General features: G+C 32.7%; 1 protein-coding gene, 1 long non-coding RNA gene and 1 pseudogene across 13 annotated transcripts; 1 reads left to right on the top strand and 2 right to left on the bottom strand.

The window, feature by feature from the left end:
* Positions 1-1,281, bottom strand: part of LOC107428645 (cytochrome P450 84A1-like) — a 50,284-nt pseudogene extending 49,003 nt beyond the window's left edge.
* A 6,124-nt stretch (positions 1,282-7,405) lies between these two features.
* LOC107428642 (cytochrome P450 84A1) lies at positions 7,406-10,468 on the bottom strand. The gene is made up of 2 exons (XM_016039211.3): positions 9,445-10,468; positions 7,406-8,092 (listed from the first exon to the last, which is right to left on the bottom strand). The coding sequence occupies exons 1-2, from the start codon at positions 10,387-10,389 to the stop codon at positions 7,469-7,471; spliced, it is 1,569 nt and encodes a 522-aa protein (XP_015894697.2). The 5' UTR covers positions 10,390-10,468; the 3' UTR covers positions 7,406-7,468.
* A 2,520-nt stretch (positions 10,469-12,988) lies between these two features.
* LOC125421475 (uncharacterized) lies at positions 12,989-24,219 on the top strand. 12 transcript variants are annotated; one of them, XR_009640145.1, is made up of 13 exons: positions 12,992-13,251; positions 13,383-13,482; positions 16,318-16,464; positions 20,525-20,729; positions 21,044-21,748; positions 21,824-21,967; positions 22,072-22,286; positions 22,376-22,472; positions 22,598-23,152; positions 23,264-23,359; positions 23,440-23,568; positions 23,650-23,911; positions 24,027-24,219. It is a non-coding gene; the product is annotated as an uncharacterized LOC125421475 (long non-coding RNA). The 12 variants fall into 12 exon arrangements; XR_009640139.1 differs by having other exon boundaries at positions 12,993-13,482; positions 21,044-21,235; positions 21,359-21,748; XR_009640137.1 differs by having other exon boundaries at positions 12,994-13,482; positions 21,044-21,235; positions 21,367-21,748.
* The last annotated feature ends 555 nt before the right edge of the window (positions 24,220-24,774 follow it).

The following is a 24,774-nucleotide window of genomic DNA, read 5'->3' on the forward strand; positions in this document are numbered from 1 at the left end:
ACCCACAGACTGATGGCCAAACTGAAGTAATCAACCGCACTCTTGGCAACATGCTTCGTAGCCTGGCCTTGGACAAGCCAAAACAGTGGGATTCCATGTTACCATAAGTGGAATTTGCCTATAACAGTATGGTCAACCGTTCTACTGGTCTTCAACCTTTTGCTATTGTCTACACAAAGGTGCCCAATAACACCATTGCTCTTGTGTCTCTCCCACTTCCGCATCACCAAGGAGCTGCTACCTTCACCGAAAACTATACTGAGTTTCACTGGGATGTTCAAAACTAAATTGAACAAGCCAACCTTCGGTATAAAGCTGCTGCAGATGCTCATTGTTGCCACAAAACATGTAAAGAAGGTGATTTGGTTATGGTTTACTTGAGGAAAGAATAATTCCCAGGTAGTACCTATAACAAGTTACAACCCCACAAGCTTGGTCCTTTTACTATCACCAAACATGTGGGAGACAATGCATACCATGTGGAACTCCCTGATGACCTTCATATCTCTCCTGTGTTTAATGTTTCAGACCTCAGCCCATACCTTCCACCAGATAGTTCATCTACTCTTTCTTTACAACTTGAGGACAAGTTTCCTGACACTGGGGAGGAATTGATGGAGGAACAACAGTAACATAGTTCGGTAGCTCGGCAGCAACACAGTAGCTCAGCAACAGCACCAGCAGCAATACAATAGCACCATTTTGACCTTTCTAGAATAATTGTTTAAAATGCACCGTTTTCATTTTAGGTTTATATGTGTAATAGTTTGCCACCTTTCGGGTAGACAATTTTTTTTTTATCTTCTCCAACATATGAAATAGCTTGGTGACCAAGCTAAGTATCCAACAGCTTCCTTTGCTGGTTGTTTATGAATGGTAAATTCATTTTTTTTTTTCTTGTTTAATTGAAAGCTCCTACATCAGATACGTGGTTGCTATGTTGCCCGGACGGTTTAAGAAAATGTTGTCATGGACTTGAAGCACTTGACGAGCCATTTCCGGTGATGAAACGACTACCACGTGGCGAAACCCCACGTGGAGGTGAAAAATACCGCCATATCGGTTGGCAAGTTTGGTAAGTACCTGGTCTGTTAGGTCCTTCACCGGCATTGTCAGCATGTTGCTGATTATCGGAAACCCTTTCGGTCCAGGCGGTAATGGTAACCTTCTTCTTAACCAGAAATGTAGAGCCCACAAAAATAGTGTCATTATTGCAGCAATGAACCAAACTGTGGCCATGGGAGTCAAATGTTGTAGAGCTTTGTATACCTCAGTATACATTGACGAATAGTGCCTAATGCTATATATAGAGTAATCAAAGGAATTCTAACTTAGTTAAATTCATGAGTGACAAATATTGTATTATCAATGGTTATTTAAATTTAAATTTAAAAATTTAAAATACATGTGACAATCTTTAATATTTAGTATGTTATAATTTTTAATTTAATAAAATCCAAAACTCTTTAACTACCGAATTCTTGTATATATATATATATATATATATACGGACACACAAAAATGATGTAAGCGGATATCCGCATTTTAACTTAACATATATTGTTGTATGGAATCAAGGAAACACGTGATACACTTATTGGAAAGCCTATTAACTTATTTATTTTGTCTTATTGATTTTTTATTTTTAAATTTTATGTTTTTTTATTTTTCTTTTACTCCATACTAAGCAAAAACAGGTAAGTGCTTCCTTTAAAAGCTATACATTGTATATTTTCTTTCTTTCCTTTGTATTTTGGCTCTTTCGATTTTTATAATTTTGCAATTTAAATTATCAATTTTTTAAAAATTGCAATTTAAACTAATAAATTATATTATTTTTATTTTTAACAAATAGATTTTAACAACAAATTTGCAATAAATTTGAAAATTGAAAACCTAAGGTCATATTTGATAACAAGTTCATTTCATAGTTTGCTTATTTCAATAGTTTGTTAATGTTAATTGATGATAGTTAGACATCTCTATTAACTATAAATAAATAAAAAAATATGAATAGAAAATGAAATATAACTTAAAATTGTTTTGGTTTTTAGTTTTTTATTTTTTATTTTTTGCTTTCTTTTTCCTTTTGTAACATTTGTCGTTAAATAATATATTTAACAAACTCTAAGGTCTTGATATACATAGCTTCTACTTCTGCTTCTCTATAACTACATTTTCAAGAAATTATTTTTCATTGACTTTAGTTAGAAATGCCTTTGGAGGTTAGAAGCACTTTTTCAAAAATATTCAACTATCCTTATATGCAGCTTTTAAGGCTCAAGAATTACTTTTCGCTATCCAAAAGTTATATCAAATAAGATTTAACTACCGTTAATTAACATAAACAAATAATTGAAATACACAAACTACATACAATTTAGATTTAAAAAAAAATGAAAAAAAAAGATGAACTTGTTATCAAATGGACTTAATTGCACTTTTTGAAAATTAAGGGCCTAAATTGTAAGACTATAAAAGTCAAGAATATTAAAATGCGTAATCCCTTTAAGCTATGTTTGATGGGCATGGTAAGAATTGAGATTCGAATTCAATAATTCTAATTCCATGTTTAGGCACTCAATTTATAGGAATAAAAAATTCCAAACCTACTAGATAATCGCCCTTGTATAAGATAAAGTTAGTTTATATAAAATGGTAGGATAAAATTTTCCCACCAATATTTATTTTTGATGTTTTTCTTTTCTTTTCTTTTTTTAAATCTTTGTTTTTTTGATTTTTTTAGATTTTTTATTTTTGTTTCTTTTTTTTTAAAAAAAAAAAAACCTGTTTTTTAGCAGTGTCAAAAATTGTTTTTTCTTCCTCTTCTTTTTTTTTTTTTCTTCTTTTTCTCTTCCATTCTCTTATCTTATTCTTTTTTTCATTTTTTTATCTTCCTTATTTTTGATATTGTCATCCTTTCTTTTGTTTCTTTCTTTTTAAATCTTTGTTTATCTTTTTTTTTTTAAAAAAAAAATCTTTGTTCTTTTTTCTTTGTTCCCTTTTTTTTTTTTAATATTTGTTTTTTTTTTATTGCATCATTTATAAGTTCAGTTTTTTTTTTTTTTCCTTATCTTTCAATATCTTTCTTTTTTTCTAATTTGCTTTTTTATTTTCATTTCTCCAATTTCTTTTTTTACTCTGTAAACTTTTTTAAAAAAATTAAATAAAGAACTTATCTATTTTTTTTATATTGAACTTATTTAATTTAAATCATTTTGTTTAATTCAAAAATCAATAAATTATATAATAAATTATTTCATTTTAATAATAATTATATAAAAAAATTAGTCGATTCGACTGATACCAAATACAAAACTGGATTAATTCTTTCTCATCTAATCCCAATCTAAATCCTAATCCAACCATATCTTGTGTACCAAGTGGGTCCTTATGTTATTATTCATTTGGGATTATATCTGAAAACATAAATTTGGAAATTTTTTTAAAAGTTGGTAAATAATATTTCTATCCAAATAACTCTCATGTTCTAAATTCAACTAGATTCGATGCTATAATCTCCTTATCCAATTGATTATTATTTTAAAAGAAAAAAAAAATCAGTCATTGAAAGCAACTGACTCAATAATTGCCTATACATATACTCTTATTATGGGGATCTGGCATATGGATTAAATCCTGAAAATGAAGTATGAAGAGCGATTAATTATTTTTATCCACTTTTTATGTATTAAATTAGCATAGAATATAATTTTGGGCCTTAGCCTGGAAAAAGGATCAAGCCACAATATATGACAGTTCACGAATCTTGGACGATCATACCTTATTGTCATAGGTTTCCAATTAATATTTTATCAGAAATTGTTTATGGGCATTTGTTCTTTATTAATCAATTTATTTCTTTTTTCATTTTGTTATATCTTTACATATAACATTTAGTTTGTATCGAAGAATATAATTGTCGATGCCAGCAAATCATATTTTGTCATACTATATATGGCTGGCTATGCTTTCCAAAGGTATGGGCTGTATGTGTGACAGTTTAAACCATTTCAAGTAAATATTATCCGTTTTGGATTTGAAAAATTCTCTTGCAACTCAGCAACTCAGGTTTTACGGATTTAAAACGAGTCTAAAAAAAAAGTATCCATATGCTTATAAAAAATGAATACTTTAGAGTGCTATGTCAAATTAATTAATTATATGAAAAACAAAATAAACGCTCTAGCTTTAGATTTTTTCTCATTCCATATATATGTCAAGAAATATGAATACTCAATGACTTGAATAATTTAGTGGATGATAAACAAAAGACAAAAGGAAAAGAATATTGGCAGCCAATAATTGAATCATCCACTGATGACATAAATTATTGTGTCCCGACAAAAATGTACATAATTGGGACGTCTCATATTTGCACGTGTCCTGGAATACTTTGTTTTGTTATATATGATTGATTAATTTGATTAATTATTAAATCATGCAATACAATTTACAATTTTTTTTCTAATACAATGGATGGATCTGGAATTGTATTTTCAATTGTTTTTAATTTTACCAATATCAATACTATTTATACAATTAATAATTTAAATGAATGGTGAATGTTAGAAGGTCTAAAAAGTTAACATTAATTGCTTGGAAAGTATAATGATCACTCGTTCATTTGGTAAAATTATTGAATGATTTTTGTTTTTTTTTTTTTCTTTTTTTATAAAAAGTCAATTAATATCAATCACCTTCCCACAATTCATTTTACCCAATAAAGCCGCAAACAATATACTTGTCCGAAAACCAAAACATTTTGATGTCTAAAACAATGTCTACCAACAGCGACAAAAACCATACACATATCCTGGTGTTCTCTTACCCAGCACAAGGCCACTCTCTGGCACTCTTGGCCTCTATCTCCAAGCTCCAAGACCCCATCATCCAATGGTTCAAGTCCCACCCTAACCGACCTGTTGCCATCATCTTTTTTGGCTTGCCCAGTGTAGACTTTACACTTGGCCAACTGCACCAACATCCCCAGGATCAGTTTCTTCTCCACCCGGGTTTTCCTAGTTTTTGGTCTTGATCATTTGGCAATCCCTTCTCGCAAGCTTTTCAGACTGGGCTTGCGTTTCGGACGGCTTTGATGCAATGGAGAACTTCAAAACCAAAATGGGCCACAGTCAGGTCTACGGTGTTGGCCCGCTATGCATCAATGGTTTACCCGACCCGGATAAGATTTCGGGTCGCAATAATGATGGCTACTGTGTTTTGGATTGGCTGGATATGTGTATAGATGAGTTGGTGGTTTACGTTTCGTTTGGGAGTCAGAAACTGCTGAACAAGAAACAAATGGAGGCTTTGGCTTTCGAGCTCGAAATGAGCGAAACCCGGTTTGTTATGTTGTTGGGGTTCCCATTTACTTTGAAGGATGAAGAAGAAGGATTTGTAGAAGAAATTACAAGGTTATGTAGAGTTTTTGAACATTTGAAGAGTTTGGAGGTAAACAAAAATGATGTATTCAATCGTGGAATTCCTGTGACTGCCTATTTTAGAAAAGGAGAGGGTTGGAGACTACGCCAATCACTTTACACCTTCTATGGTTGAACATTTGAGCAAGCTGATAGAAGAAAAGTTTGCATTTCAAACCAAATTAAGCTTAAAAACAATTTGTACGGTGGTTTAATCTTTTAATCTTAGTTTGTTTAAATTTTGAATGTTGCTTCATTTAAATTGAGCTTTTGCCGTGCTTTACTATGGATGTCTTGCTAGGGATAAATGAATTGGAGACGCCAAATAACATTCTTGTAATAATTTCTTTATGTCTGAAAAAGAAAAATGTAATTAGAACATAATGTTTGGTCAAATTGGGCATAGCCTATTTGTGGGATTTTAAAATGAAAATGCCCATAAATATGCAAAATAATTACATACTCACAAGTCACGACGAAACCATATGGGAAATTTTGCAATTTCCCTCAAATTTAGTTTTTAGGTGATGCCAAAAATAAGAATTTCATTTTTTATGTGTAACGAAAAGAAATATACTAATACTATCCAGAAACGTGGTTTGTAAAATAAGAATTTTTCCAATGCTCGTTCGTAATCTTGGGGAAGCTCCATATCTTATTTCAACATCTCAATGAGAGGCAAGGTCATTATTTTTGCTTTGCAAAGCATCAAAAGCTTCAAAAGCTGATTAGCAACCTGCTGCTTTAGTCTGGCTCTGATACATCAATTGCTCGTCGGAATTAAGCTCGAGGACACCTGCAGTGAGCCAGACATGGGGATGAATCCTGATGCCGCCAGGCTGGAATTTTATGAAAACAAAAGAGTGTCTGCAGATGAAATTAATCAATGGGGCAGTGGGGATGATGGCGATTAGGAGGGATTTGGAAGGGCTCTGATTTGATGAGATTCTTGATGTTAATCATGGGTTTGAGGTGCTTCTCCTTCTCAACGGCATGTTGTGGCCACGACCTATTTCGGTGGTGGTGTGAGAAAATTAATATGCGGGAAAGAAAACTGAAGGAATTCTAGAGAACTTTAAAGAGTGAATTTTCATGGAGAGAAAGTGTTTTTCCAATATACTGAACCAAGTACAACCCAGAGGGAGCTTGTAAGCCATGTATACAAGCTCTGTAGTTGACTCGTATACAAATTCTAACTGACTAGACTTTTAATCAGTTTCCAACTAATTGAGCTAACTGGTAACACACATCAGTTATTTACAACAAATTATGTTAACATGGCAAAATGCTTAGTTGACTCAAGTTATGACATCATCATAACTCTCACATGGTGGAATCGAAGAAGCTCTTGCGGTGGATAAGAACGTCGGAGCAGGGAAGAGCGGAAGATGAAATGGAAAGTGTAGTGTATTTAGTATTTTATTTAATTTATTTTTTATTATTTAAGGTTTTTTTTTACATCTTTTTTTTGCTGAAGAAAAAATGAATTTCTTGTGGGTATCATCGATCTAGGATAATTGGGAACTATAGGTCATTACTAATTATGTCTTTTCAAAATAGTGGGAGTTCAGAAATTATCCAGTTCATTAGTATTTTGTATGTAGGATTCACATTAAAGTATAGAATAAAACTACTAGGAATCGAATCCACAACTTTTATAAACAGATATGATGGGTCGTCAGTTTTTATCACTTGCTCTACCCTTTTAGATGTGTTATTTTTGACATCTTATCAATAGATATAGTTGTAATATTAAAAAATTATCAAAATTGTAGTGTGTATAATGAATTTAATAAATTTAATTTGAAGTGCAAATAGAACTACAATAATAACAATAATAACAATCATATATACAATTAGTGGGCCAAAAATAATTTCAGTCCTTTTTTAGCAGGTATTAATAATTCAGCTTTTTATTCAATATTAACTTCTTCTTTTTTTTAACAAAACATAATAAGCATAAAAAAAAAAACTGGGTTCTTTTAACACATAAAACATTGTATATACCAATTCCTCTTAAGAGATACAAATTTGGATTAATTTTGTCATGACAGACGACATAATACACGTTTAGTGGGCACGGCAACTAGTCGACTCGCCCTGGGAGCAGTGAGTCCGAATGCATCATTCATTTCGAGCTCACTAGGATTCATTCCCTCCGGCAACTCCCACCTAAAACAATGGAGGAGATGTCCAACCGCCATTTCCACTGTGAAGAGCCCAAGTTGCATTCCGGGACAAGACCTGCGACCCGAACCGAATGGTATATACTCAAAGTTGCTTCCCTTGTAGTCCGGAGCACCATTTTTGAGAAACCTTGAGGGCTTGAAACTCTCAGCCTCTTCCCAGAAGTCGTTGTTCCTCCCAATTGCCCATGCATTGATCATCACTCTAGATTTCTTGGGGATAAAGTAACCACCAACCTCACAATGGTCGGACGTCTCATGGGGGAGCAAAGGGACCGGAGGGTGGAGTCGGAGAGTCTCCTTGATAACACATTTTAAGTAGGTCAGCTTCTCAAGGTCAGTCTCTTCAAGTCTACGATCAAGGCCCACTATGTCAGCAAGCTCTTGTTGCACTATTTTTAGCTCCTCCGGGCTTCTCAGAAGCTCCGATATTGTCCACTCTATGACCGATGCTGCCGTTTCAGTCCCACCAAACATCACGTCCTGCACACATAACTCCATATACATATAACATATGTATATATATATATATATATATATATATTTATATAGATAAAAAATTGCTATAATGGGCTTATATGTCCACCATCTCGTGAGCATGACCTATCTTTCGGCATCGTAAATCCATTATACAATTATATGTATATATATATATATATATCCTGCTCATATTAAGAAGGTTTAAATACCCTTTACTCGTTTAATTATAAAAATCCCACATTACCACTCGAAATTTTGTTTTTTAACACTTTCTAGTTATATATGTTTGACTAACGAATTTTCCATTAGTAAATTGTTCTATTATGTTTTATTTCATTTTTAACTAATGCAAATATTAAATTTTGTCAAGTTTATTTTTCCAAAATTGTATAGTTAAAATAGTAAGACAAGAAAATAAAGGTCACATGACAATATGAGACTTTTTATAGTTAACAGGATAAAGTGCAAATCATGTGATAATTCAGAAGGTAAAGTGTATATAGCCCTATTAAGATATACTTTAATAAAGTGTGGATGCCCCATTTTATGCAATTCATTTTGGCCAAGCTACCCCCACTAATGGAATATTAAATTCGTTCATCAATTCAAAATTGATCTATTTTGACAATAACCAATCTATCTAATTATTAATTGGTTTAGCAATTTTCAATCTAATTGGAACCGATTTTAATATCAAATTCAATTTGATAATGATTAAATTGGAATAAATCAAATAGTCAAGTTAGGATTTGGTTTTCACTTGAGTTTGTAAACTTTAGGTTTTAGAATTTTAGATATTCATATTAGGTAGTTGAGATTTGAAAATTTGATCTTTTTTATTTATGTAAAATAACCAAATTTTTAATTAAAATGTCTTAACATTTTGAAAAATAAAAATATCTATTCTTATAATAAGATAAAAAGAAAAAAAAAATTTGGTTTAAATAATATATCAATTACAACTTTTTTTTTTTTTACTAAAATATGCAAATTAATATAACTATTAAATAAAATTAAAACAATAGTAGTTTGCTAAGTATTTTTGAAATATATATTTTTAATCAATTTGGTTTGCATTTTTTTATCGGTTTTTGTTTTTTAATCATATTCTGACTGAATTGACTATCAGTTTTAAAAAGACTATCGATTTTAAACTTTTAAAACTGATTCAATCCAATTGCTATAAAATAATGGATCCAAATACGTTGGATCGGTCAGTTTAGTCAATTAAACTGTTTTCTGCGCATCCTACGGACATGCATCCAGACTTTAATTTATAATTATATATATATATATATATAAAGAGAGAGAGAGAGAGAGATGTATGAATAATGAAGGGTCAATTGCATGCATACCATGATGATGGCTTTGATGTTATCTTTGGTGAGTTTGATGAAGTTTTGCAAATCTTCAACGGATTCCTTTACTAATTTTGCACTACCATCACCTTCACGAGAATAAAAAGCAAGTAAACTGTCCACCATATCACTATGATCGGCTTCATCATCATGGTTGCCGATGCCTTTGTTGTTCATATCGTCTTCCTTCTTTCTCATGTGATCGTCGATGATCTTGTCGATGAAACAGTCCAAAGACAGACGAGCCTTGGTGAATCTACCGTTGAGTCTCTGGGGGTCGATCCATCTCAGCCATGGGATGAAGTCGGCGATGTTGAAAACTCCATAGAGCTTGTTGAACTCCTGCAGAATCTCAACGAACTCTTCCTGCCTTTCCATGGCGCTTGTCCCGAAAGCCGCCTGGTAAACAATACCTCTCGTTAGAGAAAACACCAACTCTCCAACGTTGAACGCTCTGCCAGCGTTAGCAGCTACAATTCTCACAGCCGAGTCGACTCGGTCTCGGACCGAGTCCCAGGACTCCGCTCGTCTGCGGCTGAACAGCTTCGCAACGCAGAGCTTGCGCATTTGGCGCCAGAATGGTCCGTAGTTTGCGAAAACGAGATCGGCTCGGTTGTAGGTGAGATACGAGGTTGCTATGTTGGCCGGGCGGTTTGAGAAAATGTTGTCATGGACTTGAAGCACTTGACGAGCCATTTCCGGTGATGAAACGACTATCATGTGCTGAATCCCCATGCGGAGATGAAAGATACCGCCGTATTGCTTAGCGAGTTTGGCAAGTCCCTGGTGTGTTAGGTCCGTCACCGGCGTCGTCAGCATGTTGCCTATTATCGGCAACCCTTTCGGTCCCGGCGGCTGTGGTAACCCTCTCCTTAACCCGAAATATAGAACACAGAGAAATAGTACTGTTATTATTTGGGCAATCAACAAAACGGTTGCCATGGCAGTCAAAAGGTTGCAGAGCTTCTATGAGTTCAGGTTCCATGCCTAATGGATTATATATTGATTTTTCAATATGATAGAATTAGAATGACGTGATAACCATAATATATATATATATATATATATATATGTTTGTGTGCGTTCCATGCCTAATGGATATGTATTGATTTTTCAATAACTATATCTCTCAATTATAATAGAAACAGAATGACGTGATAACCATAATAGATGTGTGTGGGTGGGGTGGGTGGCTGGGTGAGGGGGTGTGCGTGTGTGTGTGTGTGTGTGTGTGTGTTAGTAGAATGTCTTTGCATGGAAACAACACTCGTACAAGTGAGAACTAATGGGCCATTAACCATTTTATTTGTTTGTTTAATTATTTTGTCTTAATAGCCTTTTAATGTTTTTTTTTTCTTTTTTCTTTATTATATACTAATCAAAAACAGATAAAGAGCCTCTCAAAGCTACAATATATATTTTCTTTCGTTAACTTAAAGGTGGAATTTTATTTAATTTTGCTATGCTTGACTTTCATGGTTTTATTAGTATTATTATTATTATTTTATAAGGGGCATATCTTTACTTGATCAATTAATTAATGTCTTTTTCTTTCTGTTATATATCTTAGTGTCTTTCTCTTTTTATTATATCTTTATACATAACATTTTTTTAGTTTAGTATTGAAGAATATAATTGTGCTTGCCAAACGAGAAAAAACAAAAAAAAGAATATAATTGTTGACTCACCACGCTAATTAACAAGAAGACGGAACCCTACATAAGATGGACAACGAAAAGACGAAATTAAGATTCGTATCCACTCGTTAAAACCTTTTTTAATCACTAAATCAATTCCATATCCATTAGAATCAAGTGGAACTCACAATTTGAAAGAATTTGGCCTTTAATTAAAACTTATACTTTTTTTGCACCAATTAAAACTTTTCCTAGTTGTATATAATTTTTACTTTCCTGGCCAATTAGCACTAATTATTTTGCTAGCGAATCATATTTTGTGACACTATATGACTATATATGCTTCCCAAATGTATAGGCCGCGTGGCTTTTAATTAATTAGCTTCTTATTTTTTATTTTTTTATTTTTTTTTTGTTCCGATGAATAATAGTGTTTTGCTTTTAGATCGTAATGCGTTAGGTAGAGAGGTAAAGTTTAAAAATAAAAGGCTAATTGAACTTTGATATCAACTTTCAAAATTTTGCTATTTACAAATCTCAAAAGTAGCAGCCACCGGAGGAAAATTCTTAAAACGTAAATATTGACGGAGCTTCCAATAAATCTCTTTCCATTGGTGGTTAGAAACCATAACAGCGAAGTTATGATAGCCATGTCAATAGAAATAAAAAGCATTGTTTATCTCCTCTTGCAACGGATTTATTAGCAATTAAATGTGGTTTGCAATTGTGTACCGAAGCTAGTATTGAAGGTGGTTTTATTGTCGTGATTCCAGAGCTGCAGTGGATATATAAGCTTCAACACATGTCAATATAGATCCTAATTGTTTTATTAATTGTTGAGGAAATTCAACAAAAGTTGAGGGGTCTCAGGAGTTCTGTTGTGTAAGAGAAACAAATAATGTGACCATGAATTAGCTAGAAATGGGTCTCTAAAGATTATACTGAAATTTTGATGGGGGAAGTGTTAGAATCATATAGCAAAAACTAGGATTACACAATCAAATAAAGCACATAACAAATGTTTTGCATTATCTATTACTAATTTGTTAGTAGCGTAGAAAAACCCTTCTTAAATTTACAAGACCTCTTAAACTATTTCTAATAAAATATTGAAGAGAAATCATTTATCAAATACTGTCAAGGTATTGATCCTTATGGTCCATTTTGGGATAGTATTTTAAGGTATTGGAAAGCTAGCCAACTGAAACCAAAAACTTTACTGTTTTTTACTTGGATGAAGATTAATTAGAAAGAGGAATGAAGAAATTGGCAATGGTTTTAGGCTTCCGAGCTACTATCAAATTAAAGAAGAGGACCAACCGTTAGTAGAAGAAATATCAAGACTCTGCACTTATTAAGCTTTGGAAATTTGAAGAATCTAGAGGCTAAAACCAAAATGATGGATACATTTGTACAATATTTTCCTGTGTCTCCCTATTTGATTTGTTGGATATTTGAGTCAAAAGTTGAATAATATCACATTATCTGGGAGAAAGCTTTTGTAGTGTTTACTAATTTATGTTTGTTTGCAAGATAAACGTTGTTGAGATCAAGGCACACGTAAAGATTGGCCCTTCTTTATTCTTTTGTGTGTCCAAGTGCAACTTATACCAATAACATTTAATAAAATTTCAACATGAATTTCATTTCATTTTACATTTTTGACAGTTAAGAATAACACATATTGTCGAGACCCTTGATCAAATAATATAAATAATACTTTTAGAACCGATTGAAACAACGCCGAAAGCCATTAAATATGGCCAACATGGACAAAAATGGGCCCAATAAATATGGCCCAAAGTCGTTCTTTTCAGTTTTTTTTATACTCTCCAATCTTTTTCTTTTTTTTTTTTTTTTTTTTTTTATTAATTTGGAAATCAATTTATAATTCTTGTTTTCATTTTGCTTCCTTTTCCCTCACTTTTTTTTTTTTTTTTTTGAGCAAAAGCCGTTAGTATTTCAAAATTGAAATTCTCTCCCTTTATATAGCCGTCGCATAAGCTCCTCCCTAATTTTTCACTCTCTCTTCTTCTACTTCTTCAACCTCTCTCCATATCCTCATCCTCTGGTCCCTTAGATGTTAGTTATTCGCGTCTCCTCCTTGTTGAGTGGGAATACGGAGGCAGCGTCGTAGGTGTTTACGGTTGCAACGTGGATCGCTAAGGTAAAGTTTTAATCACGCACACCATCTGTTTGTGTTTTGGTTCTTTCTATATGGAATTTGGGTTAAATTCGATTTTTTTTTTTTTTTTGGGGTTTTCTGTGGTCTTGGATGGTCTCCGCATGTGGGATAAGGAATTCCATTCCGTCTCTCGGAGTTGTTTGTTTATCAGAAACAGAGCCTGAGTTTTGAGACGTTGAATGACGTGGTACGGAATTTTGTCAGTGTGGACAGGTTAGTGGTGCTTTTTTTTTTTTTCTGAGAATTCTTCAACTACATGTCTGTATGCATATAATTGATTTAAGTGTTTGTTTTGAATTTAAAAATTGTTTTTTTTTTTAATTTATTTCCTTCTTGTTTTCTTGATCTAAGTGCTTTTCTTTCATGATCTTATGCCTGGGTTTGGGTTTATTTGTTCTCTTTTTTTTATCTTGGTTTGTTTGTATCTGAGAACCAATAAAAAAGAATGAAGAAAAAAATTGTTATTGAAGAATTTTGATAAGATAAAAACAACTGGATATGAGGGGGGCTCTCAGTTTTAAGACCAAATTAGTGGAAATATAAAAAACGAAACTTTATTATTAAAGAAATTGGGTAATTAGTTATCTTTCCGATATTGTTAAGTTGAGAATGCTTCTTCTGATATATCATGTTGCCTAGAAAGCCAATATTTAAAACAGTTTTTTAAATTCTCTCTGTAAAATGAACGACAGACACTAATAATGCTCGATTTCAGAGTAAAAGGGGATTTGGGAAACAATCATCAAGATCTTCCTTTTGATCTTTTTCACCAAAGGTGAAATAATAAACAGACATATTACTATTATTATTATTTTTGTCTCCTCTGTATAAGTTTGGAGAGAAAAGACCGCTTGGGGATTGCCCAATGGCTTTTCGACCGGTGTGGGTGTGCTTGTGTGCTCTGCTTTCTTTTTTCCTCACCTGCATTTCTTCTCCGCATTTTCCCTTTCACTTTTTCTCACTTTGACTATCTATTTTACTTTTCTTACTTTTTCTCTCTCTAATTTCTCATCCCTCTCTTATTTTCTTTCTCTAATTTCTCTATTTGATTTGTGTATCTTCTTTCTCCTTCTAATTTCTCTTTTCATTTTATTTCTTAACTTCCTCTTTTTAATTCATCTCTTTATTTACTTTCCACTTTATTTTTTCCTTCTCTCCAGTTTTTCACTTTACAGTCTTTTTCTGTTCTCTCTACTTACATGCTCTATTTTTTTAGTCTGTCTTTGCACTTTCTCTTAATACTTTCCTCTTCCAATTTCTCTTTATATTTTTCTCTCTGCTTTCTCTCTAATTTCTCTGTTTTCTCTTTAGTTTCTTTTTCTGTTTTGGCTGGACATTATCGTTTTTGGGTTAATTCGTTTGTTCCACGGTTATTAATGCCTGGTTTTTGAAAATTTCATTTGTCCTTGAAAAGTTTAAATGAACAAAATTATAAATAAAACAACTGCTGTTAGAAATTTAGGAGCAACTACAAGGAAAACTAAGTAAAAACTCTTCTATTAAGAAATAAATTAACAAAACTAAATATTTTTAAAATTGTGAAAAAAATGTATAAACTATAAATACAATAAAGCAAAAATTACTTTTTTAAATATATTTATATATATATATATCAACGGCCTTTTATTCACCAATACCTTTTATTAGAATAATACGAAAAGAAAATTATAATTTTACAATACTTTTTTATGTGCTTAACAAAAAAAAAAAAAAAAAAAAAAGCCTATACTTTTTGTTAGAATAAATCCAAAAAATATATATATAATGTTATAATACTTTTTTATCAGATTTAACTTTACTTTTAATTAGAATTAATACGAAAAGAAAATTATAATGTTGCTATAATTTTTTATGAGATTCAACTATACTTTCTATTAGAATAAATTCAAAAAGAAAATTTCTTAACATACAAAAAAAGCATTGATGTTACTATAGTTTTATCAGATTCAAATTTACTTTTTATTGGAATAAATATAAAAAGAAAACTACTTAACATGAAAAAACGGTAGTAAAAAAAATTTTAAAAACCGTTTTCATAAAAATATGTATAAATTATAGTAAAAATTCAAAATGAAATATTTATTTTTTATCCCAATAAAAACGAAGCATTTAAATTTTATTAATGGAAATAAAATAAAATGTGAAAAAGAAAATCTCAATTGTAAATTCACAACTACAAGAGAAATCTCAAGGACAAATGAAATTTCACAAAACTTGACATTGCTAGTTTGTGGACCAAATGAATTTTATCCACCGTAATGCCATGCCAAAAGAAGAAGAGAGGCTAGAGATAGAAAGCTTGGAATAGAGATAAGGTGTAAAAGTAGAGAAAGTGTGAAGAATGAAAGTGTGGAGAGAGATAAAGTAAAGAGAGAAAGTTTAGAGATAAACTAAAAAGCAGAGTAAAACTAGAAAGAGTGGAAAAATGATGTAGTGAAACTGGAGAAAAAAAAATAATGTGAGAAAAATGTAAAGGGAGAGTTTATAAATAGAAACATTAATTAGAGAAGTGAGAAAAAATGTGGAAAGAGAATGCTGATTGTAGCGTGAAGAGAGACAAAGTAAAGAGAGATATTGACAAAAAAGTAGGGAGAGAATGAAAGAAGAGGAAAATGATAGGGGAGGATAACTAGATAGTGAAAGTGGGAAGAGAGAAAAGAAAATGGAGAAAGAAATGGGGAGAATAGAAAATAGAGATTGGAAAGAAAGCAGGGGGCGAGTTTTTGTTTTTTGTTTTTTTTTTTTAAATATCATGTATTTACCTTGTCTATATAAAAAGATAATAATAATATCTTTTTTGTTTGATTGCGTTGATTCATATCAAAAGCCCTTCTAAATAAATAATCTAGCATTGTTAAACATCTAATGAAATTCTTCAATCTTGATGAACAATGGTATTTTGCATAAAATTGTTCAAAACATAAATAATCTAATGCAATGCATTAGGACTGTTGATATCAACTTCCAAAATTTTCCAATTTACAAATCTCAAAAGATGCAGCCACTGGAGGAAAATTCTTATAAATTAAACGTTGATGGAGCTTTCAGGTAAATCTCTTTCCATTGGGTTGAAGTAGAGATTAGAAATTATAAGGGCGAAGTTATGATAGCCATGTCAATACAAATAAAAAGCATTGTTTATCTCCTCTTGCAACGGATTCAAGAGCTGCAGTGGATATATTAGCTTCAACAAAGGTCAATATAAGATCCTGATTGTTTTATTAATTGTTGAGGAAATTCCAGAAAAGTTAAGGGGTTTCAGAAGTTTTGTTGTATTTTTTGTTTATAGAGAAACAAATAATGTGACTCATGAATTAGTTTTAGATTTACGGTTTCTAAAGATTATATTGAAATTTGGATGAAGGAAGATGTTAGAATCATACAGCAGAAACTAGAATTATACTGTTAAATAAAATATATAATAGATGTTTTTCATCACCTATTATTAACCTATTAGTAGCATAGAAAAACTCTTTTTTTGACTCTACAGGATCTTCTCCCTAATCAAATATTGATGAGAAATCATTTATCAAATATTATCAAGGTATTGATCCTTATGGTCCATTTTGGCATTGTATTTTAGGGTATTGGAAAGTTAGCCTACAGAAGCCAAAAAATATGTTGTTTTAGGCTTGGATGAAGATTAATTTGAAGGAGTAATGAAGAAATTGGCAATGTGTTTTAGGCTTCCCAGTTACTATCAAAGAAGAGGATCAACCGTTAGTAGAAGAAATATCAAGACCATGTCACTTGTGCGGCTTTGGAAAGTAGAAGAATATAGAGGCTAAACCAAAATGACGAATACAATTGTACAATATTTTCCTGTCTCCCTATTTGATTTGTTGGATGTTTGAGTTAAAAGTAGGGGTGGGCAAAATCCAATCCAACCCGTTCAACCCGCCCAATCCAATCCATTTTTAACGGTTTGGATTGGATTTTTACATCAATTGGATTGGATTGGATTCAAAATATTATAAATTGTATGGATTGGATTGGTTATGGATTGGAAATATAAATCCAATCCAATCCAATCCAATCCAATCCGAATAAAATATTATATAACTAAAAAATTATATATTTTTTATTTTTTTTCATTTTTATATATTAATTTTAGAATATTTTTTTCATTTTTAGATATTAATTTTTAATTTTTTTTCCATTTTTATATATTGATTTTTAATATATATATATATATATATATATTTTTTTTTTACATCTCCATATTCCAAATCCCAAATCAAATTGTAAATTGTAACCCTAAACTAAACATTTACCTTTGTTGCCGCCCACCACCAGTCCATCACCATCACCATAATATATATATTTTTTTGACATCCCCATCATATATATATATATATATATCTACATATATTGTATCCAATTGTTACTTTTATATATATATATATATATATATATATATTATATATAAATATATAAATATAATTTATTGCCAATTTTATTATTTTGATCTTTGTAGAGCTTACAGAATTAACTAAAATTAGTGAACCTGTCAATGTTAATTGACTTATGATTTACCAAAGTTTTAAGGTTAAAAAAAAAAAGAGGAAATTATGCATTGATTTCTGAGTGAATGAATTTTGACGAATGTATTATTTTACATTATTTGTTCTAACAATTTTAATTTGATTTGATAGGAGTGAGATGATGACATTAATGTTTGCTGTTTAATAAGTGCATGATATGTATCATTTGCTATATTTTCTTTTTTATTTTCCATTGTAGACTATGTTGTATTATTCTAATTGTATTTTATGTTTGGATAATTATAATTTATTATTTATATTTTATATTTGGAAGATTTTTTATTTGTATTATATATTTATAAATTAGTAAGTTTCAAACCGATCAACCAATCCAAACCAAACCGATCATGAATGGTTTGGTTTGGTTTGGATTTAATGCTTCAATGGTTTGGTTTGGATTGTAAATTAGAAAAACCGATATGTATGGATTGGGTTGTATTTCGGTCCAAAACCGAACCAACCCAATCCATACCCACCCCTAGTTAAAAGTTGAATACTATCACATTATTTGGGAGAGAGTTTTTTTAGTGTTTACTAATTTATGTTTGTTTGCAAGATAAAAATTGGGGGAATTTGGCCCAATACCCTCATAGGGACGAGGTTAACGATTTTTGCCCCCTCATTTGATATCTTTTTTTTTCTAGCCTTCAATATCTATTTTAACCTAAAAACAAAAAAAATTACTTACATATCCTGTTATATTTTAAACAAAACAAAAATCTACTTTTTCTAAACAAAGTTGTTTTTACACGAATACACACAAATACAAAAAACCAAAGTTGCCATGGAAAAGCCAAACAAAAGTTCATCTCATCTCAGCACTGTCCGAGGTAATTGGTTGAATATTTTTGTTTATTTGTTGCCGTGAGACTGGTGTGGGTTTGTTTTTGTGTGGATTTTTAGCCTTGCCGTGACCCGTGTAGATTTGTTTTTGTGTTTATTTGTTGCCTTGCCATGGACCCGTGTGCGTTTTTATTTTTATTTTTTGTGTTTATTTGTTGCCTTACCGTTAAATACTTACAAATTTAGTATAATGAGACATTGAAACTTGTGATTTGTGTTTAGTGTTTAGAACCGGTTAAAAATGTAGAATTTTTGAAGATTTAGGTTTTTGTATGGAAGTGATTATAACCTAGGTTTTAGGATAGATTGATATTGGGTATTAGTAGGAAATGAAGAGAGGAAAAAAAGGGGACCGGTTTGGCCTTGAACGGTGGCCGGAGGTGGGAGAAACAACCGGGTCAAGAATCGGATTGGGACCGGTTCAGGCGGGTTCAGGTCAACCCAGACAAAGGTTGAAGATGGATCGAACGACATGTCGTCTGGGATGAACGACACCCAGACGACACGTCATTTTTTATTTTTATTTTTTATTTTTTTGGGTTCCATCGACATCCCTGAGCATGGAAAATAAACAAAGGATGAAGGCAGGGAAATCAATGAATTTGATGAAGAATAATGTTAGTTTGTAATAAAAAAACATAATATATGTATATATATATATTTGTTACAACTTAGGGATATAAGGATTTTTACCCTGATCGAAGTTTAAATCCTTAAGCTAAAGGTGTTATCTCACTAGTGCATGATACTCAAACTCTGTCTAGAAAACTACTTTTGTGGGTTGAAAAGAAGAATTTTTTTAAAAACGTACTTGACCCTTAGGAAACTAATTATATTTCTTTTTGGATTTGTATACAGATAAAATAAATATAAAGTGAATGATTTGTATAGCATATATAGGTGTCGGTAGGTCTGAGCTTTTATAACTAAATCAGGTTAAACACAAGCAGTATGGGGAAGAGATGTAGCTACATTAGTTGACATACTCATATAGAAGTGGTGGACATGTTGCAGTCCAGCTTAACCTATATGTTCAGATTATAGTCTGCAACTTTCTGTGCACTTTTTTTAGACATATATTGTATGGTAAGAAATAATTAAATATAACATGAATATGATATGTATATATACAGTCTAAAGGCTGCTTTTGATTGGCTTATAACAATCTGTCTGTTGCGTCGCTTCTATGTAGTCTTCCACCTCTATACTTCACTTTCTTGTTTTTCTATTTTGGGTGAATTGACTACTTCCTCTCCGGTCATTTCAATATTTCACTTTATCTGCTTCTGCATGTAGCATCATAATTGGCCACAATTGTGGGTTGCTCTATTAAAACCCCACTTAGACTATAGCTGCATTAGAAATCTTAGTTGCTTTTCAGACCTTCTTTTTTCTTTTAAGTTTTTTCTTCTTCCTTTTTGCTAGGGTAATTTATTACTAAAAATCAGTACTTGGAGATAAGAGAAAAATACTTTATGATTAATTAGAATTGAAGTTGAGAATTCCAGAGTTAGTACTTTCTAAAGGTATAGATATAGATATATATATATATATAGAGAGAGAGAGAGAGAGAAGATCGGTGCATAAAATTTTAGGTACATGGTTAGCTAGAAGCAAACATGCAAACACTTTATCCCCAAAAAAGAAAAAGAAAATTAAAGAAGAAGAAGATAGAAAGATTTGGAAGTAAACACACTGCAATATAGTAAATGTTCAGTAAATGTTTTGTAGATGGCAAACACAATATCCTTAGGAAGAGAGCGTATGAAATTGAGGATGGCTGATATTTATATATGTATGTATACATAGTTGACAATGTTGTTAAAGGTAGATAAAAGTTTATTAATGTTGTTAATGTACATTTGTAGGTTGTACTTTATAATGGCACCAAAGAGGAACTTGCGATGTCAACCGAAGAAGGGAGTTAAGAAAGTGGAAAGTAAGAGACGCGGTGGTAGCACAGCAGCACCCGACTCTAAGCGTCGACGAACTACTAGGCATTAATCCAAAGCTGAGACGGAAAGCGCCAAACTTCGAGGGCACGTTCCACTTTCCTCTCCCCCATCTGATATGGTAAGTTTTATATTCATTTATGTTGTTTTGTGTGGTAAATGATAAGACATCTGTCAGTATTTATTCATGAATATGAAAACTCAAGAAAAACTTCACCCGATGGCCATCGGTAATTGCCGATAGGCCATCGGGATTTTTTTTAGTTCATTGTAGGTTGATTACCGATGGTTACATTGTTAATTACCACTTGTGCAAAAATGTGAACCCATATATCTTAAGATTTAGTTGGAAATTATTATTATCAAGTTAGGGTGTAAAAATAGGGTATGATTAAATCGTTGATGTCAGTTCCATTTATGTAATTCATTTTGCAGCCCATCGATGCTCCAAAGGAACGGATCTTTCAGGATGCCGATATATTTAAAGTTAGGGCACATTCATTCGGGAATCCAATAGAAGCGAACAAAGTAATTACAAGTGTCCTCACAAGTGAGCAGCTGGAAAAGTATAGACAAACATGTTTTGGACATTTACTTGACATGAAGAACCTCCGGTTCTCTGGTCAGGTAGTGCATCACCTGCTTTGTAGACAAGTTGTGTCCAACAATCCAGAAGTACTGGAGTTTAACTTCGGCGGATCTTGAGTGCGGTTTACGAAGTGGGAATTCACACTCATTAGTGGCTTAAAGTTTTGTAGGTACCCTTCGATGTATGATATGCAAATTTCCAAAGGAAATGAGCTGCTCACGAGGTTGCTAGATGACAGGACTGACTTGAAACCGCCCGACCTGGAACGACTATTCAAGGGTACGCTTTTTGTGGATGATTGGGATGTTGTAAGAATTGCGTTACTATATTTCTTAGTTCATGGTATACTCGGAATGGATCCGAAGGTTCAAATAAATAGAAAATTCATTGATTTGGTTGCTGATATCGAGGTTTTTAATTCCTACCCTTGGGGCATTCTGAGCTACAAGGAGACGATCAACTCATTCCACAATGCATTCCAGCATAGAGGACGTGCAGTAAAGAATAAATCACAGTATTATGACCTAAAAGGTTTTCCATTGGCGTTTCAGGTACGGTAATATATTTAATACATGTAGCGTTTACTTAAAAATTATATTTAATAACCTATAATTTATATTTTGTAGTTGTGGGGGTTTGAAGCAATCCCTGATTTTGGTAACCAATTTGCCGACCGATGGGAAACCCGTTGTCCGAGGATCCTTGGATGGCATGCTACAAGGCAACCGAACAATTTTGCTGTCCATAATTGGTTCACCTCAAATAGCAATGTAAGGCAAATTTTTTTTAGACTACATGGTACGACTACATTCAAGTTACATTACCATAGTCAGTTTCCAAATTTACTTTTTTTTCCTTTCTTCATTTCATGTAGTATGTTGTGCACTGGAGGTTAGATGCTACCGATGAGGAGAAGACTTTTGATACTGGCGAACAATAGCAGTTAACATACATGAAGTTCGCTACACGTCACCTCCACTTGTAGCACCAATAGTTGGCGCTAAAGATGTCGGCGCTAAAGATGTTGGCGCTAAAGATGCGTCCAAAGCTGAGGAGCATTCTAGTGGCCCTCCAGATGCTAATTTCAGGGTATGCAATTGTTACTTGCATGCAAATTTGTATTTCATATGTTGTACCAATATATGTTGACTTATGTTTTGGATATTGATATTGATTAGCTTGCTTGCTTGGAGGCAAAATTTGATGAATTAAAATAAAGAGATGGCAGCGTTAAGGAAGGTGCTTAATTCTGTTATTGACCAACAAAAGCATCAGGTATCATTTAGACAACTTAGTATACTTTACTTTAGTGCTTCAGCATTATTAAATTATATATTGTAATTCCGCAATTATTTGTTGTTAGAGTTTGGGAACTGCAAAATAACCATTGTGTTTTGCAGGCCGAACATCATATGCACAGCTATTCACCGTCATCTTTGGTTCAACCATCATCCCCTGTGGCACCGTCATTTGGAGAGCAAGCCGAAGAATTTGATGCACCCATAGACGGTTCCAATGGTAGGAAGGAGGATGATGATTGTACTACACCGTTTGAGCCTATCGTACCTGAAGGACCCTATGTGGAGGATTCCTAGGCTTTGGTGCCATATCGGCCTTTACATTTCGGGTGGGATATCGGTGCTTCAGCTGACAGTCCACATCATGACCAATCAGCTGAGATTGAGGTGGAAGATTGGACGCATAACATTGGTGATACAAGCCGATTTGGTAGAGTTTACTACCAGTCACATCACGTCATCTCTCTTTACACCGACCCGTGTAAAAAAAAGGTCAAATTTAATCTTAATCGACATATTGATGCATCGAAGGAGAGGGCATTCGATGAGTAATATATGGTGGCACCAAAGGAAGCAACCGTGTGTACATCTTATATGACGGTGGGAAAGAAGTTTTTTGCTGAGCTATTTACCTCTGAAGGATGGTTGAATTTCGATGTAAGTTATATGCTTTATGTTCATGTAAAATCATTGTGTTCCTACGTTTGGAATGATGTTTTATTTATCACCTCGCACTTGTTACTTATTTCCTTTAATGTGGTTTTGCAGCATATTGACACTATTTTGTATTTCATACGAAAAAGGCGGTTTGAGAATGAGAAGATGTTCACCAACACCTGTGCCATATTAGACGTGTTATTTTAGGTAAAATGATGGGATGTTACTGCGTTGCTTAATATTATATTGATGATATTTTATATTGTATATATTTCATTATTTGGTAGTCATCCATCAAAGGGTGTTATCCCATATGGAGGGCATCTCGTAGCACATATTCATGTGATGCGACCCTTTGTAGCTATGTGCGTGGGAAGTCACCCAAACCTAGCGTGCCGTGGCGGATATGTGAATATGTAAGTCCCTACATATATTTAAAAAAATTCTCACTAAGTTTCCCATTTTGTGGATAATGAGGTTATGTTCTAATTTACAAGTGCACATCCCTGTCAACAATGGAGGCGCGCATTGGTTGGCAGCATGTGTGGACTTGAATGCCTGACATATTGATTTATACGATCCAAATATGGGAAATAAATATGTCTAGAATAAAGAGTTGAAGAATGCGGAATGCCTTACGTATATGCTGCCTTACCTATTGAGGGATGGGGGATATTACGAGAAGAATCCGGACGTGCCTCCCACTTTAGATCTATTCACGATGACCATGATCAAAGATGCACCCTGCCAAGATAATGGGTATGAATGTGTTGTCATTTCAAACAACTTCTATTGCTACTGTTTTATTGTGGTTACGTGTGAAAATACACATGGTTGGTTTTCATTAATGCTAATCATTAATGCTATTCTACAGGGGTGATTGTGGCGTCTACGCTTTGAAATTTATTGAATACAAGAGTAGTGAGGAGAATCCTTCATTTGGCCCGCAAGACATTATGTTTTTTAGAAAAAAATATGCTGTTGATTTGTACTTTAATAAACTTTCAATGTAGATCATATGTTTAATGTTATGACACTCTATACTAATGTTATCTTAATATGCTGAACCTATCTTTAGTAATGATAACCGTTGAAAAAAAAAAAAAAAAAAAGAGAAAAGAAGACCCTCGGTTGTGGTAAAAATTAAAGCAAAGATGATTACCGATGGTGCATTGATAATTCCCGATTCACCATCGGTAATTACAGAAACGCTTTTGGTAATATGAATTAACATTTTTTTTTCTCCAAATACTCAGCTAATGGGGTGTTTCCGGCAATAACATGCAAATTATACATTTATCAATGCCCCCAAATGTTCCGAAGACGTTCTCCAATTGGCAAAAATATTTAATTACTGTAGGTTTCGTCAGTAATTACCGAAACCCCTAAGGCAATCACATTTTACCAATTTTTTCGGCCCCACAAGTCCCCTTACGTGTGTTAAATGAAAAAACATGCAACATATGGATTATCAAATGATCGTAAGGAGAGAAAATCCCAAATTTGCTTAAAAAGCTCTCAAATTGGCCAAAAAATTACGATGGCTATAGACCTTCGGTAATTACCGATGAAACCTTCGGTAACCAACATATACCCTCTGGAAAAATTACCGAAGGTTTCGT

The sequence above is a fragment of the Ziziphus jujuba genome, chromosome 8 (assembly GCF_031755915.1).
Source record: "Ziziphus jujuba cultivar Dongzao chromosome 8, ASM3175591v1".
Classification (NCBI taxonomy): Eukaryota; Viridiplantae; Streptophyta; class Magnoliopsida; order Rosales; family Rhamnaceae; genus Ziziphus; species Ziziphus jujuba.

Bases quoted from the DNA above. Each gene is read 5' to 3' on its own strand.
- LOC107428642 (XM_016039211.3), bottom strand. From the start codon at position 10,389: ATGGCAACCGTTTTGTTGATTGCCCAAATAATAACAGTACTATTTCTC. The intron at 8,093-9,444 runs GTATGCATGCAA...TTATGTGTGCAG, and splicing joins ACATCAAAGCCATCATCATG to GACGTGATGTTTGGTGGGAC.